General features: G+C 38.7%; 2 protein-coding genes across 5 annotated transcripts in view; one reads left to right on the plus strand and one right to left on the minus strand.

Annotated features, from left to right (window-relative positions):
* LOC130100896 (metalloproteinase inhibitor 2-like) overlaps positions 1–18,038 on the minus strand; it is a 318,524-nt gene that overhangs the window by 21,758 nt on the left and 278,728 nt on the right. The window lies entirely within an intron of this gene.
* Positions 1–18,038, plus strand: part of raf1b (Raf-1 proto-oncogene, serine/threonine kinase b) — a 32,407-nt gene that overhangs the window by 6,258 nt on the left and 8,111 nt on the right. The window contains exons 1-12 of one of the 4 annotated variants that reach the window (XM_056266552.1): positions 2,002–2,128; positions 4,942–5,165; positions 6,403–6,515; positions 7,590–7,692; positions 7,775–7,932; positions 9,773–9,871; positions 10,986–11,139; positions 12,083–12,107; positions 13,345–13,442; positions 13,595–13,712; positions 14,395–14,479; positions 14,632–14,808. In XM_056266552.1, coding sequence (XP_056122527.1) covers positions 4,968–5,165; positions 6,403–6,515; positions 7,590–7,692; positions 7,775–7,932; positions 9,773–9,871; positions 10,986–11,139; positions 12,083–12,107; positions 13,345–13,442; positions 13,595–13,712; positions 14,395–14,479; positions 14,632–14,808 — 1,328 coding nt within the window. In that variant the 5' untranslated portion in view covers positions 2,002–2,128; positions 4,942–4,967. Of the gene's footprint in view, positions 1–2,001; positions 2,129–4,941; positions 5,166–6,402; positions 6,516–7,589; positions 7,693–7,774; positions 7,933–9,772; positions 9,872–10,985; positions 11,140–12,082; positions 12,108–13,344; positions 13,443–13,594; positions 13,713–14,394; positions 14,480–14,631; positions 14,809–18,038 lie in introns of those variants that run through there. The other 3 variants (XM_056266554.1, XM_056266553.1, XM_056266555.1) reach the window with 3 other exon arrangements.

Consider the following 18,038-nt stretch of genomic DNA (forward strand, 5'->3'; position numbering starts at 1 on the left):
TGACAGCTGTGATTGACAGGTTCTCTGTGCGAAGTAGTAACTGAAGCACCAACAGACTTTTTTTCATAATGTTTGAATATGTGGTTAGTAGTTGTATTTACCTTATTTTAATGAGGTACTACAATCAGCAGACATCATTGGCGAGGAATGGAGCAGACAAGGCCACTTAAGAAAAGTGCGGGGCGTGTGCTTGCGATTGATTCAGCGAGAGTGAGGGCGGGGCCTTGATTTCGCGGCTTTACTTCCTGCTCACGACTGCGCATGACTGGTCCCGAAAACGCTACTGCGCAGACTCAAGTTCCAATATGTCAGCGCCATATCGGGACTCTGGCGGCTTCAGTTCTCTCCAATGGAAAAGAGCGAAGGGGCGTCGTCCATCTTTTTTTACAGTCTATGTGTTACACACTGTGTACGCACAGAACAGAGAGGCGGGGTGAGCAAAGCTCATCATTTAGGGTGTATTCACACCAGGAAAGTCCGATAGTTCACTTGCTTTGGTCCGGACCAAATAAATTTTTTTTTTTTTTTTGGTACGGTTCGCTTTCACACTGCTCTTTTTGCAAGTGAACCAAAATTTGTAAACAAAACCACACGTGTGCTAAGGTCGTCCATTCATTGGACAAGGATTCTCAAGTAGGGAAATCAGGAAGTGCAAAAAAGGCTCAGCATGGAGATATTTCGTACTGCAATATTTGTTATTTTACTAATTTTGTGTTATTCTGTACAAACGCAATATGAAGAAACTGCGCAGAAGACGGATAAGGTATAAAGTTTTCATTCATAGAGAGGGGCTATGTTCACATTCAAATAATGAGAATCTTATTGTATATAGGCTACTGCTAACAAGTGCTGTCAATGTTAACGCTTGCGATTAAGTTTGTCCAGTTTAACGCAGCGTCATCCTTGTATTGTAACTATCGTTACATTGTATGAACTGCAAAAGCTTTTTTTGCATCTATGCGCGATTAGACTAAAGAGAACGCTCTGTATGTGAATGTCCTGATGCACACACTCATTCATTCATTCCATTCCAATGATGCACACACCACACGACGCGCAGAAAGACGCGCAACAGTATCGTGTGGCCAGACAGCGCGCCGGAATGGAATTCTCTTTCGCACTTGAACAACAATAACACAAACCATTATGCCAAATTCTCGACTACGGAAGTCTGTTAACTCAAAGGCGCAGTGCTTTCTTGCAATTGGGTCGGTTCATGTTCACACCGTAAACGAACCGTACCAGAGTTCGTTTGGAACCGTACCGAGACCACCTCTTCAGCTGGGTCTCAGTTCGGTTGTTTGGTCCGCACCCGAGTTCGATTGCTGTATTCACACCTGCCCAAAAGGTCCGCACCAAGGGGGGAAACGAACTAGAGTTCGATTCAATCGAACCAAACAATGCAGGTGTGAATACACCCTCAAAGGCATATGCACTGAAACAGCGTGCTGAAAACAGAGCTGTTTTTGACCAAGTAAAATAAGTGTTTTCTTACAATACTAATGAGAATTTGTAATTAAAGTATATTACAAACTTTTAATTTAGACCCTAAAGAATCATACTAGCTTATACAAAAATGACATTATATGACCCCTTTAAAAACAGCATTAAGGGAAGTAGCACTCGTCTTTTCTTCTATAATGTGTGGTATAGCCTATCCGAGTGAAATGCTTCTGAAGTAGGAACAAATGTAGGGCGTGGCTTCATTTAGTCCGTGGGGAATTGATTGGTTGGTTGTGGTTTGCTATTGGTGGATCTAATGTGAGTGACAGATTGCCCCGCCCTCGCACCACTTAACTCTCATCAGAGAAGAGATGTGGCTCCAACAGGGAGGGGAAGTTATTTTGATTCAAGATTACCAGGCACATGTATTTAAAACAAGAATGATGTGCACGGGTAAATTATGTATAATAAACACGGCAATATTTCATAAAAAAACGAAATAAGAATTGGTCGTTTGATTTCATGGTTTGAATGTATGTCGGGCTTGCCATATCACGCGACCGTCTGCGAAAAGTAGCGTTGTTGTCGCGTCGCGAGCTGTGACGAAGCGGATGACATCACTCTCACGTCACACTCTCCCTGTAGCGATAATCATGGCGGATCAACAATTCAACAACTTTCTTTGGTGAGTAAAGCGAGTCTCTTTATTTCGCGTGCACAGTATTTCATGCAGATTATATCGCGCCTCGCTGCTGATCCGAGCGAGATTATAGTGAAACATCCATCGCAGTTGTTATTGTGTGTTTGTGTGATGTGTGCTATACTGAAGATCATTGATTGAGCTTGTAAACACGGTTAAATAGCCTATATTAAAGCACGCACTGTTAATCTTTCTAGCCATACAGTCAGCTGTGTGTGTGTGTGTGTGTGTGTGTGTGTGTGTGTGTGTGTGTGTGTCTGTGTGTGTGTCTAGGTGCTGTATCAAAGTAACTAAACACATGAACTGAGGTCAAAACATCAGAGTCTTATTGGTAGTGAAAATATTCTGTCTTTTGTCGGTAAATAGATATTGTTATGGTAAATTGGGTCATAGTTTAATGAAAGTGATATAACGTTAGTCTTTTAAAACGGTTGAACAAATGAAATGTAACTGGGTGACAATGTCCTCTGAATTATTGCCCTCTTCATAGCTAAAAAAAATGCAAATAGTCTTCTCTGTTTGATCAAGTTATTGGTCAGTTCTGCTTTTGAACAAAGGCAAGATATTAATGTGTGTTTTTAGAATTAGATGTTGCAAATAGGTCTGTTTTTCTCAGGCTGCTGAGTTATTAAAATCGTCTTACACATTACCAGTCCAGTTTAGCATTTATTGTATAACTACTGAAAATTTCAGATATGTTTGCATTTAATGAGCATTCATATTTTTAAAGCTTTAACTTTATAAATCATTGGCATGGCATTCTTAAGCTTAATGCCCACTTAATATCTAATGCAAGCACATTTATATTATAATATGTTATGTTTTATTGTATTGTTATAAATGCACACAAACAAGATAATGTGACATTGAAATGTTTGTTGTAAATGAAGGGCAATGTTTTAGTTTGTAAACCTGACATTGATATTGCATTATATGTGTGATGCAGAGAGAAATGAGGGAGAATTATTCAGCATGACACAGAAATGCTTTACAGAGTAATTAGTGTTTCTGACACGTTGACCGTCGGATTAGCATGAGCGTGTGTGTGTGAGCCGCTCGGACCTGCTCGACTGGTTCCTGATGGCAGAACAATGAACGAGTTCAACCCAACATAGTTGCACAGTTACTTTCCGAGAGCGAACAGGTGGATGCCGAACGGGTGAGAAATGCATTGGTCTTGGCTGCCGATACTGTGTAACTCGCATGACTGTGCGGTGTGGGCGAACCATCTGACCGACACACACTGCCAGGGCAGAAGCATCGCGTCCTTCATTGGAGGAACACCAGAACACACAGCATAACTGTCAGGACACTGTAAGTCTCAGGCTAGCAACAGTTCCTGACAGATATCTGTCACCATCTGCACTTCTGCTCTTCTTAGCGGCAGAGACTTGATGATTAATGTTTCTGTCGGGTGTTTGGTCCTGAAAAGCAGGTTAATATCACATGACTGAGAGATTCTCTGCGTTTCATTTTCAGGTTCAGCATCTGACTTTATTCATTTAGCAGTCGCTTTTATCCAGAATGACTTACAAATGAGAGCAAAAGAAGCAGTTAAACTAACAGTAGGACAACAATATGCAAGTGCCATGACCCAGTTTAATCTAACGCAGTACATGAACCTTTTAAAAAAGAAATTTAATAAATAGAACATGTAAGCATTGGTTTCAATCTTGTTATCAAGCTCAAAATTGGACTTTTTTGTGTGTTTCTGATGCTTAGTGTTCCTGAACTCCTGAAACTCCTCTATTGTAGTCTTGAGTTTCTTCCGGGAACGAACACGTCACAATATTCCTCATTTTAATAATTCATACGCAGAATAAAGGGGCGGGGCCTGGTTGAGTTAGTTAGTAGTGTGTTAAACTGGCGGTTATGGAAAGGGATTTCCTAAACACACTCGAAGCGCTCGACCAATCACAACACACTGCTCCAGCCGACCAATCAGAGCACAGTGTGCTTTTCAGAAGGAGGGGCTTCATAGAGACAGGAAGTAAACAGAGCGTTACTGACAGACTGGGAAGAGAGGAGCCGCAACAATGGAGAATATGAGGAAATAATCAACATTCAAGCAGGAAAACCTGTTCTAGTAGAGCCTGAAACTACATCACGACTGTGCATAATGGCTCCTCTTTAAATAGCCTAGTAATTTAATTCTCATCAAGCTGTTTCTGATGCTTAGTGTTATTAAAAGGACGTTATACTCTTGTTTAGACAGTGAAGAATTATTTTATGAAAAGACTGACCTTCTTTCTTTGATAAAGTTTGCTTCTTCTAACGTGATACACATTCATCATCAAAATGTTATCAGTTTATTATTATTATCATCATAATCTGAAAAACATTTGGATGTTCTTTTGAATGATTTCTCGTCAGAGTTATTTGTCCTTGACGGCTCACGTGTAACGCGCTGTAATACTGCAGACATTAAATGAAGTCTTGACCTTGTTTATAAAAACTTACTTTCCTTAGCTTTGATTAATGTGTTGCAATTTTTATGTATTTTTGGTTGTATGCACTTTTTATTTTTATGTACAGCACTGTGGGACCCATTGTGGTTTTTGAAAGTGCTCTAGAAATAAAGTTGAGTTATAAAGCGTTATCCTGCTGTTTTGGAGGGTTTTCTCTGCTAGTCACGTAGTCCCATCACACACACACAATACCCACTTCAGAGCTGCCGCCACTAATCGAGAGCAATGGAAGTAGGAAATGGAGTTTTCTATTAACCTTAGATCATGTTTCATGCCTTGTGTGATAGTGTTTGTGTGGCTGACCCGTTATATCGGTTGTTCTCCTGCTAGATCCCTGTGCGCCGCTGCCTGTCGTGATGGAGCATGTTCAAGGGGCCTGGAAGAGCGCCAGTCACGGGTTCGGATGCAAAGACTCTGTGTTCGAAGATCCCTGCATGTCTCCCAACATTCTCAAGAACTTCCCGTACCGGAGATTGTCAGACGATGGGAGAATCCCAGACTCTAAAGCTAGCGGCACGATCCGCGTCTACCTGCCCAACAAGCAGCGGACTGTGGTAACAACAACAGCATCTGTGTTATTTATTTTCCATGTTCATGATGAGGATGGAGTGCGTGTTTGAATATTTACCCTAGTTCAGTGCTTTTGCACATTGAGGCCCGTTCTCTCCTAGAACGATTACTATAACAATCGGCGGATTCCAAACGGCGTTTTTGCGTGCTTGAAGGGCAATAAAAGTGACCGACTGAATCCCTTCCAACTTTCATTTAAGTTAATATTCAACAATATTATTTATCTCCTGCATTGACACCATTATATGAGAACTGAACTGAGCTGGACGATGACATCACGGTTTTCTCCAGAGTGGCTATATATATATATAAATGAACTAAATTAATAACTTTTTAACAAAAAAAATTAACCATCACTGAACTTACTGAAGCTGGACTGTGACGCTATTTTCTTCTGGAAACAAACTTTGTTGCATTATTTTCTTGTTATCTCTGTAAAGCTGCTTTGAACCTCTGTGCTGTAAAAAGCGCTGTATTAATAAAGCTGACTTGATGAGTCCGTTAGCGAAGGGCACATGTGAAGTCACTTCAAGGAGGTCATTTGATCATTTATAGTCATGTGACCCATGGTGGCGAATCTGTATCGTCCTCGGTGTGAACGGGCCTTTATGTTGGAAGTGCCTTGATGTAAAAGTAGTTTGTTTTTAGTAGAGATGCACTGATTTATAAAAATTTGGCCCGATAATTCTTTATATTTGGAAACCGATATATTGGCCGATAAATTTAAATCCAAATTTTTATGTAATTTTTAAGAGCAAAAACAAACATTTGTACAAAAACAAACGTCTCAGTGAGTCTGCATTGAAAGCCATGTCCCAAACACACAATAATAATGATGTTCTCATTATAATTTTATGTAGCCGATATGACAGACTAAATGTATTAAATGTATTGTAATTTTTTGAAGTGATTTCAATCCTATTTCAAGCAATTCAGAACCATCATTTTGAACAGACGCATCTGAAGAGGAAATAATACATTATTTATCAGCTTTAATAAATCGGCCATATTTTCTCATCGGGCTGATACCGATAACATTAAAAATGAACATATATCGGTGCGTTTCCGATATGCTGGCCGATATATATCATGCATCTCTAGTTTTTACAAACTCACAAATGCTAGTCGCTATAATGCTAAAGATCTATGTAACGTTCACATGCATGTTCATACCCTTCTTCTCCATTGAAGTGATGAAATCTGAGACTTGTGTTGAATTAGGTGAACGTGCGAGCGGGAATGACGCTGCGCAACTGCCTCATCAAAGCCCTGTCGGTGCGTGGACTCCAGCCCGAGTGCTGCGCCGTCTTCAAGCTCCATCGAGAACACACATTGTAAGTTGTGGCACAAAAAATTATAATAAAAATGGAATACAATGAGAAGGACTGAGCACTATCAACATGCAGTGCCAATAAAAAGTTGTTTTTATATTAAATGCAAATTAATTTGGTATTTTTGCCATCGACCATCAGAAAAAGACTTTCATGTGGACACGGATCTCTACAGAGTGATGTAACGTCATCACAATCATCTAATCCACTGTAGTTGATAGGGCTGGGTATTAATGCAGACTTCCTAATTTGGTATGATGTTTCACAAGCACATAATTCGATTCTGATTCGTTTGGGAATTTAATGTTGAACACTTGGATATCCTGGAGGAAAAGCTCATGTCAATTAATGGCTTAAAATAGTGTTGTGACCGAGTTTAAGCAGTTTTGCAGAGAGAATGTAAGTTGATTGCAGTGACCAGAGCAAAGCTGATCAATGCATGAAACACTTTACAATGATGCATTGGCTAATATTAACTAACAATGAGCAATATATATATTTTTTTACAGTATTTAATCTTCATTGTTAGTTCATATCAGCTCAGGTCCATTTGTTCAAATTAGTCAAAGTCTGCATGGAAGAGAAGTTGCACTAGTTCTTCTCTATAGTGTCGTATATCGAGTGAAACGCTTCTGGAACCAGAACAGATGTGGGCGGGGCTTGATTGTGTCTGTGGGGAGTTGATTGGATGGTTGTGGTTTGCTATTGGCTGATCTCATGTGAGTGACAGGTTATAGCTCCGCCCTCGTCATCAGAGAAGAGATGTTTAAAACAATAAAACAAGGAATTTAAAACAATAATAATGTGCACATTTTTAGAATAAACCCTACAAAATTACATAAAAAAACAAGAGCTGTCCATTTTGATTTCATTGTGATTTTAGCATCAACCAAGAATAATAAATGCTTTTCATTGTTAGTTCATGTTAAGTAATAAAACCCTTATTCTTACTGGTGCATCTTCTGAATATCTTCTGTTTAATAACTGTAATAATTTAGACACAACTGTAAAGCTGAGTTTTGCTCCTGAAAGTCAATGCACTGCTCCGTGAGTGAAAGCCCGATGTTGTTTGTGCAGTAAGAAGCTGCGTATGGACTGGAGCACAGACTCGACCTCGCTGGTGGGAGAGGAGCTTCTGGTCGAAGTCTTAGATCACGTCCCGCTGACCACGCACAATTTTGTGAGTTCCTGTAGACAGTGAGCGTGAATTGATCTGATGTCATTTTACAGTGACTTTAACATCTGACCGTCCCCCTTCACAGGTACGAAAGACGTTTTTGAAGTTGGCCTTTTGCGACATATGTCAGAAGTTTCTTCTACATGGCTTCAGATGTCAGACGTGCGGATACAAGTTTCACGAGCATTGCAGCACCAAAGTGCCCACCATGTGTGTGGACTGGAGCAACATCCGACAGCTGCTGTGAGTGTGCAAAACCACAGACACCAGCACACACACTTTACACTCATGTACGTCAGCGGTTGCATTAGTTGCTCATGCTAGTGGTTTCTGGGTCTAGAAAAGAACCTCATGTCTTGGAAAAGCCACAGAAATGCTTAAAAACACAGTTTATACATGTTCTGTTATATTGTACCATGCTGGTTTTGTGTAATCAGATTACTTTTTTAATGTAACAACGCATTACAAGGAACTTGCATTAGGTATTTGGATTACTTTTTTGATGCAACAAGTAAAATAACGCATTACAAGTAACGTGCATTACGTAATTAGATAATTTTTTTGATGTAACGAGTAAAGTAACGCATTAAAAGTAATGTGCATTACGTAATCAGATTACCATTTTGATGTAACATGTAAAGTAACGCATTAAAAGTAACGTGCATTATGTAATCAGATTACCATTTTGATGTAACATGTAAAGTAACGCATTAAAAGTAACGTGCATTAAGTAATCAGATTACCATTTTGATGTAACATGTAAAGTAACGCATTAAAAGTAACGTGCATTAAGTAATCAGATTACCATTTTGATGTAACATGTAAAGTAACGCATTAAAAGTAACGTGCATTACGTAATCAGATTACCATTTTGATGTAACATGTAAAGTAACGCATTAAAAGTAATGTGCATTACGTAATCAGATTACCATTTTGATGTAACATGTAAAGTAACGCATTAAAAGTAACGTGCATTATGTAATCAGATTACCATTTTGATGTAACATGTAAAGTAACGCATTAAAAGTAACGTGCATTAAGTAATCAGATTACCATTTTGATGTAACATGTAAAGTAACGCATTAAAAGTAACGTGCATTATGTAATCAGATTACCATTTTGATGTAACATGTAAAGTAACGCATTAAAAGTAACGTGCATTAAGTAATCAGATTACCATTTTGATGTAACATGTAAAGTAACGCATTAAAAGTAACGTGCATTATGTAATCAGATTACCATTTTGATGTAACATGTAAAGTAACGCATTAAAAGTAACGTGCATTATGTAATCAGATTACCATTTTGATGTAACATGTAAAGTAACGCATTAAAAGTAACGTGCATTATGTAATCAGATTACCATTTTGATGTAACATGTAAAGTAACGCATTAAAAGTAACGTGCATTATGTAATCAGATTACCATTTTGATGTAACATGTAAAGTAACGCATTAAAAGTAACGTGCATTACGAAATCAGATTACCATTTGGGTGTAACATGTAAAGTAACGCATTAAAAGTAACGTGCATTACGTAATCAGATTACCGTTTTGATGTAACATGTAAAGTAACGCATTAAAAGTAACATGCATTACATAGTCAGATTACTTTTTTGATGCACCAAGTAACGCATTAAAAGTAACGTGTGTTACGAAATTAGATTACCATTTGATGTATCGTATAAAGTAACGCATTACAAGTATCGTGCATTACATAATCAGATTACTTTTTTATGCAAATATTGTCAAAAGACAGAAAATAATAAATTTCACCTTTATTTAGGAGTAAAATGTTCTTTAAATTAGGTGAAGTGGTGTTCAGTAGCATGTGGACAGGCTGAACAGGCTTCTTTCCTCCATTTAAATGAAGATAGACATGAAGGGAAGTCTCACAGAAAGAGTTTTGCATAGAGGCCCTCGCACCGTGAGCGTTGTAGATGTCTATCAATGGTCATCATGTAAAGCATGGTACAAAGGTCCATTCTTCTGCAGCAGAATCCATCACAAAGATGAAAAAACAAAATTATAATGCTTTTTAAGGAAAACTTTCAGTGGTCCATCTTTTAGAAATTAGTTATTAGTTATTTTTCCAGGCTGTTCCCGACTCCCGGAGAGAACGGCACTCCGTCACTCCCACCCCTCTCGTCCCGTCGGATGCAAAACTCTAAATTCTCCTTCAGGTAAATGGAGTCTGTGTCTATATTTAGCTCAGATGTAGTGAACTGACCCGAGTCCAGCGTTCCTCTGGGAATCAGAGCGTGTCACGACGCCCCCTACTTTACTCTCCGTTCCTTGTATTCTGGGTATTTGCTCATACTTGTAGTTCCTTGTATTAGTGTTATTTTACTTTATATTTTGAATTAGCTTTTATTTTTATACTTATATTTAACTTTAGGTTCATTTAGTTATGTGCTTTAGTCGTTTTGTTCGTTTTTTTTCAAAATTATTTAGCTTTTTAGGTTTAATTATTTTTATTATTTTTTCCAGGTAACAATTTTAGTGCTTCAGCTTATAAGGCAACATTTCTCATTTTCATTTAGTCTAAGTTTTTCAACTAATATTTATAGTTTTTTTTTTATTTCAGCTTTGTCAATTAACAGAAATGTTTTTATAGTTATAGTTACCGATAATACTAAACCTGACATGTATTAAAACATTTTTGCTTTAAAACCAGACCAACTTTTTTCAAATCTGAACATTGTGCATGACTATAAAATGTTTCACTATAAATAACTGTACATCATATGTATATATTTACCCATTTAGTGCTAAAATGATTAGCATTAAAAAGTTCAGCATTTCTGGAGATTTGATAATCACAGATAATAATTTTGTCTAATTTTGACTAACACACAAGTAGCCATTAATTAACATTACCATAATTATTTAAATACACACTGTTTTAGAAGTATATCCACATTACGAAACACAAGACTAATCTGATAGAGTTGCTTGATCTTGTCTTGTGAACTTGCATCCATTTTTTCAACATTGTTTACATGATGTCAAGCCATTATAACTGTCACCTATAATGTGCTCTGATCTGTGAAACACTGTAAAAATGCAGAATACAGGATATTTTTTTCAAATACATTTTTTTTCCAATCAAGATTGAATGTAATGTACTGGTAAGAGCCTTGTTTTGACTTTTGCTAGTGTCTTCTTTAGTCTATCTTGCATTTGATTCAACAATTTGAATAGTACTTTCATTGTTATATTTAGTAACTCCTGTAATGTCCTGTATATATCACATGTTTAATGTTTCAACGAGGTGACGTGGAAACCCTTCTCCAGTCCCTATCACAGATACTCCACGCCGAACGCTTTAAACTACATCGCCCCCATGCCGTCCGCTGGCGTGTCTCTCAGTCATAAAGTGCTGTCCACATCTACGCCTAACGTCCACATGACGAGCACCACACAGCCCGTGGACGAGGCCGCTTATCAGGTGAGACGCTTCTCCATCCAGAGTCACTGACCGGGTCATGAGATCGCGGCCCCACAGAAAAGCGATGCGAGAGGAGAGTCCGTTTGAATAATGACCAACACGGCTTGGCAATCGATATGTGCGGATAAATGAGTTAAAACATGCTTTCTTTGAGCGGTAAATAATGAGCTCAAACCTTAGTAAATCAGGTTTCATGATTCATTTAAATACATGAATATTTCTACAGCATTTATAATTCATACTTCGTATGATAATTCAAAATGACACTAGAATAACAAAATTCATGATTCTGAAGCTGAAAATACAGAATTATTTTACACTCTTTCACTGACTAGATATATTTTAAATCATGTCGGCCACTTTTACTGGTAACGTCAGACATCTGGCATTATCAAGACCCACAAATATTCCCCCATTGCATTATTATACATAATATTCAACATTATATATAGCAGTTTAATGTAGTACTGACACTAAAACTCTGAAAACTTTAATTTTTCCTCACACAGTAATTTTTAGTTTGGGTGAACTATACAGCTATTGTCACTATCCTCGATACATATTGTTGCATTTTAGTATTGCGATATATAGTAACATGATATTATTACACCCCTAGTTATGACATGCTTTCTTTGGGCGGTAAATAATGGCATTAAAACCAGTAAACCGACTAAGTAAATCACGTTACATGATTAATTTAAATACTCTCCTCCCGTAAATATCACGTCTGAAAGGGAAACTCCTACAAATGCATAAGCAATAAGATCATCCGCAGAAGTAACGGTGTTTCCATCGCTCGCTTCTCTCTGCGTGTCTTTAGTGAATCCTGACGGTAGGCCTAGTGTTTAACGTGTGAGTGATCAGGCTGTCAGTACATCTGCTTCTAGTGTCTCCTCTCAAACATGTCCATATGTTAAACGGTGCTCTCCTTCTTTACTCACAGGAAGCCTTGGGCTGTGATGAATCAGGTAAGGGCTTTTCCTCACTCTTTCCTCAGAGATTTCACAGTTATCCACTTTATTCCTGACGATCTCACTGCGTTCTGAATTATGGCTGGCACTTCCGGTTCTATTCAAAAACACTGAAACGAATCATTTCAAATCATAAGGTTGCTCTATAAATAAAGCTGATCCGTCAGTTTGACTGGGTGAGCCGTCAATGTCCCTTCATGTTTTATTTCAGAATAACATTAGAATAACGTAACACTTGGTGTTTTAACATGACAAGAACATCTATGGCAAGAGCTCTTTTCCTCATGATTATTTTCTTTTTTCCCTTTTGCATTACGTAAAAGAATGAACGAGAACAACATACAGCACTTTGTGATCTGTTCTCCCGATTTAATTTACGATATATCCCATTAATAATTCACTGGGATGCACGAAGAATCTCTCGTTTTTCTCTTTAAATCCAGGTTTGTTTTCACAGGAAAATATAATTTATTGTCAGTCAAAATGACGGAAATCACTTTGAAATAGTATCACGCAATGCTGAAGTAAATGAGCATTAACTTAATTAACATACAGATATACAGGTGAAACTCGAAAAATGAGAATATCGTGCAAAAGTTAGTTTATTTCAGTAATTCAACTTAAAAGGTGAAACTAATGTGTTATATAGACTCATTACATGTAAAGTGAGATATTTCAAGCCTTTATTTGTAATAATTTTGATGATTATGGCTTACAGCTTATGAAAACCCCAAATTCAAAAGGTTTTCATAAGCTGTAAGCCATAATCATCACAATTATAACAAATAAAGGCTTGAAATATCTCACTTTGCATGTAATGTGTCTATATAATATATATGTTTCACCTTTTAAGTTGAATTACTGAAATAAATGAACTTCTGCATGATATTCTCATTTTTCGAGTTTCACCTGTATTACTACAGTGATATTTAACCCGTCCGTTATTGCTGTGGAAAGAGTCGCGCTTTTGTGGTTATTCATGGTCTGTTTAAAGTACCTTGTTGATGCTTTTAACTTTAAAATGTCCTTTTAATGTTCACTGGGTGAAGGGCGAGTAGAATAATGTCATCTCATTGTACACAGTTGAAAAAAAAACTGTTATTGAGTTCATAGAGCGAGTCTTTCACTGATTCTTTACAGCTTAACGGAAGTTACAACCATAATTCAAGAATTGGGAATAAGGTGGATAAGGTTAATTATGGCTGACATCGTTCTTTGTCACGTTCGTTCATAGGAAGCCCTCATAATGAAAGCCCGACCGACTGGCCCAAAACCCCGGTTCCGGCTCACAGGGAGAAAGCGCCTTCAAACAACGCTCAGGAAAAAAGAATCGTGAGTAATCAGAAGCCAAATCAACACATTATCATCAGATTCGTTTCTTAAAGAACCCCCAAAGCTGTTCTGTAAGGAGAATAAGGCTCCGTATAGAGTTAAGGTGATGTCACTGGGTTGAAACATGAGCTGGTTTGTTCGTTGGTCGCCAGCGTCCACGAGAGAAGAGAGACTCCAGCTATTACTGGGAGATCGAGGCCAGCGAGGTGCCTCTGCTCTCCAGGATCGGGTCGGGCTCCTTCGGCACCGTTTACAAAGGGAAGTGGCACGGTAAGAGATCTCTCTCATAGTCATTTTAGGGGGTTTATACATAATATATAAAAACCCCTTATACATTACATCATTACACCAGTAGGTGGCGACAAGTGTCTGTTAAAAAAATGTATTTGTCATTGAAACATTTTTTCTAGAGATTCGTTCAAAAAACGCTGATTCATCCTGTAATGAAACAAGTGAAGTCTTTAAGAGTGAGTCGTTGAATCATTCATTCAAGAGATTTGTTAAAAAACGCTGATTCATCCAGTAATGAAACAATTAATGTCTTAATGAGTGAGTCATTGAATCATTCATTCAAGAGATTCATTCAAAACCGCTGATTCATCTAGTAATGAAACAAGTGAAGTCTTTGAGTGAGTCATTGAATCATTCATTCAAGAGATTCATTCAAAAACACTGATTCATCCTGTAATGAAACAAGTGAAGTCTTTGAGTGAGTCATTGAATCATTCATTCAAGAGATTCATTCAAAAGTGCTGATTCGTCCAGTAGTGAAACAAATGAAGTCTTTATGAGTGAGTCATTGAATCATTCATTCAGGAGATTCATTCAAAAACGCTGATTTGTCCAGTAATGAATGATATATATATATAACTGTGTGAGGCTGAGTTAATGTTTGTTGATTTTCAATCCTGCTTGTTTTTTTAGGTTATCTTATTTTGGTATGTCTTTTCAGGTGATGTCGCAGTAAAGATTTTAAAGGTGACAAATCCCACACCGGAGCAGTTACAGGCCTTTCGCAATGAAGTGGCTGTTCTCAGGTAAACCAACCCGTCGCATGATCCCATTATTCCCACAGACGAGTGTAAACACTGTAATGAGCTCGAGCTCGATCTCTAGTCTTCGTTCAGAGTCTGTTCAACACTGTCAGTAGATCTGATCCCGCTGACGTTGTTCTGTGTTGTTGTTTCAGGAAGACCAGGCATGTCAATATTGTGTTGTTTATGGGATACATGACCAAGGCAAAGCTGGCCATTGTGACGCAGTGGTGTGAGGGAAGCAGTCTCTACAAACATCTGCATGTGCAAGAGACCAACTTCCAGATGTTCCAGCTGATGGACATCGCCAGACAGACGGCACAGGGCATGGAGTGAGTGTTCGCATCATGAGTGCTGATCATGTGATAGGGTTGATGTGTGTTTATATGTCACAAGCTTCAAATCGGGATATATTGTTAGACATGCACACACTTCACAAATATACAGAGTTTCCCGATGTTTGTGCATAATAACTATTCTCCTACATTAGTTGTTTCTTTGTTTTAAACATCAGACTTAATATTTATCCGTCTCTGGTTATAATTTGGAGATATGAGCTTATGAGCCGTTGTGCCGCTGCTTATTCATCACGCAGTAAAAATGCCCAAAACCAGTCGTGTGTGTATGAGAGTCTGAAGCGGCACTGGTGGCCGTCGTCTACGTCATTACGCTATTTCTACGTTATTACGCTATTTCTACGTGATGGAACGTCATTACGCTATTTCTACGTCATTGCGCTATTCCTACGTCATTAGGCTATTTCTACGTCATTGCGCTATTTCTACGTCATTACGCTATTCCTACGTCATTACGCTATTTCTACGTCATTACGCTATTCCTACGTCATTGCGCTATTTCTACATCATTGTGCTATATCTACATCATTACGCTATTTCTACGCCATTACGCTATATCTACGTCATTGAGCTATATCTACGTCATTGCGCTATATCTACGTCATTACGCTTTTTCTACGTCATTGCGCTATATCTACGTCATTACGCTATTTCTATGTCATTACGCTATATCTACGTCATTACGCTATTTCTACGCCATTGCGCTATATCTACGTCATTGCGCTATATCTACGTCATTGCGCTATATCTACGTCATTGCGCTATATCTACGTCATTGCGCTATATCTACGTCATTACGCTATTTCTACGTCTTTACGCTATTTCTACGTCATTACGCTATTTCTACGTCATTATGCTATTTCTACGCCATTACGCTATTTCTACGTCATTACGCTAATTCTAAATCATTACGCTAATTCTAAATCATTACGCTATTTCTACGTCATTACGCTATTTCTACGTCATTACGCTAATTCTACGTCATTACGCTATTTCTATGTCATTGCGCTAATTCTAAATCATTGCGCTATTTCTACGTCATTATGCTATTTCTACGTCATTACGCTATTTCTATGTCATTACGCTATTTCTACGTCATTGCACATGCGCAATCTTTCAATTTTGGTTTTCAATCAGATCAAGTGTTCACATGTTCTCTCGATCGGATTAGAAAAGGAATAAACCGACCCTTTCATTCCGATCGAAACGTCATTCTGATCGAGCTCAATCGGATCGTTTAAGGCGTTTACATGAAGGATTTTCAGTCCGATTGAGCCGTCAATCCCATTACTAACGGATTATTTGGTTGCATGTAAACGTAGCCGCCAGTGTTTTCCCTGACTTTAGCAGTGTCTAAACTGCAGGTTTTAGGCGTGTGTGTTGGATAAACCAACGCTTCTCAACCGCAGGGTTGCAACCCTAAATTATGTTATTTGCTAAATGCAAATTATAACATGCAACTAACCAAATAATCCTGTATGGTTCGGATAGGAAAACGAACAGGCTTATCAAACTTCAAAATGCTTCCTCACATCATTGTTCTTGTTGTTGATGTCAAAGGCTTTGCATCTGAACAAATTCAACAGTATTTTGGCGTGAGTTCTTCAGCTGCTCACTAGAAGCTAGTGAACTTAGACTGATACCCTCATCCTCAAAAACCAAGAACAAAACTACACAAAGTAAAAGCAAATGCAACACAAATTATTGGCTGAGAACATGAAACAACTGAAATTCAAGAAATAATTGAAAGCTGAATATGTCCGCATTTCAATTCATGCCATGTGATTGTTAATAATTTTGTTAGCGTTCATGGTAATTAGAGCTGCATGAGTAATCGTTAAAAGATCTCGGTCTGGATTTAAACACACACTCGATCTCATTCCTAAGTAACAGTGTTCCGGCTCTGTCTATTAAAGCTTTGATAAGTCGGATCACAGCGAACATTCAGATCGGAGTTCTGATCTAATAGTAACTTGTGTAAAAGTTTAAAGTAACACCAAGGAACTTTTCCTCAGCGGTCGCCCTACAGGTTGGAAGCAGAATTGTCCATTACTGCTGTCGTAAATAATGTAGCCTTCCACAGCCTACTGTAGCACGCGCACACTCGCTGTTTATCCAGCACCAGCTTTGGAATCAACAATGGCAGACATCCCAACCTGCAAGAAGTCATTTCAGTGAGGTATATCTTGGTGACTGGATTGTTGACGGGGGGTGGCGGGTTGACTAGCTTTCGTGAGGCACACTCACAGGTCTTTCGCTCTCTCGCTCTCTCCCTCTCTGCCGTGCTCTCGCTATGTATGTTATGCACGCAGTATGTTCTGTCTCGCATGCGCGCTCTAGATTCCGGCAGATTTGAACTAATTTGCGGGCATCAGGCAGACGCTATAGACTTGGGATGTCTGCAATGGCCACAGACAATTTGAGGAAGTGGTGGGGGAAGTGACGTATGCCGTAAAGCAGTCGAATTTTGTAGTTCTTTTTGTGCACGGGTTCCTACCCGAAACCCGAAGTTACATAGTGCAAGTAAAAGCGATACAGACCACGTCAGGCTATGGCAGACGTGTCATTTAACTTATTTTATCTGCCATAGCCTGACGTGGTCTGTATCGCTTTTACTTGCACTATGTAACTTCGGGGAAGACCATAAAAAAGAGCATTGCAATAGTCAATACGTGAGGTGACAAGAGCACGAGTCATAATACCAGTGCTCTTTGTTGATAGGGCTGGGCGGAGGCGGTTAATGTTACGTATGTGATCAGCCGTTCGAGTAATCTTATTGATACGTGAATCGAAAGATAGAGTAATGTCGAGTGTGTGTGACACCCAAGCTCTTAAAGCTGCTGTAGGTAACTTTTGAAAAAATGTATTTGCTAAAACTGTCATTATGTCCTGACAGTAGAATATGAGACAGATAATCTGTGTAAAAATCAAGCTCCTCTGGCTCCTCCTAGTGGTCCTATTGCCATTTGCAAGAAATACACGCTCCCGGTCAGAAACAACCAATCAGAGCCGGGAGGAGTGTCTTAGCAGTGTCAGTCACGCTCGTGTACGCGCTGATCACACCCCTCTCTTGCACAGCGCGAGCGCCGGAGCGCGAACCGTCGTTCAAACTCAAGATTGCCGGCGTGCTGCAGCTGTACTTATGACGGAAAAACAACCTAAACGGCCAATTCTCGAGTGACACCTGCTCATAAAACAAAGAGGTA

Source organism: Rhinichthys klamathensis, unplaced genomic scaffold (assembly GCF_029890125.1).
Source record: "Rhinichthys klamathensis goyatoka isolate OS25496 unplaced genomic scaffold, OSU_Roscu_1.1 h1tg000249l_1, whole genome shotgun sequence".
Classification (NCBI taxonomy): Eukaryota; Metazoa; Chordata; class Actinopteri; order Cypriniformes; family Leuciscidae; genus Rhinichthys; species Rhinichthys klamathensis.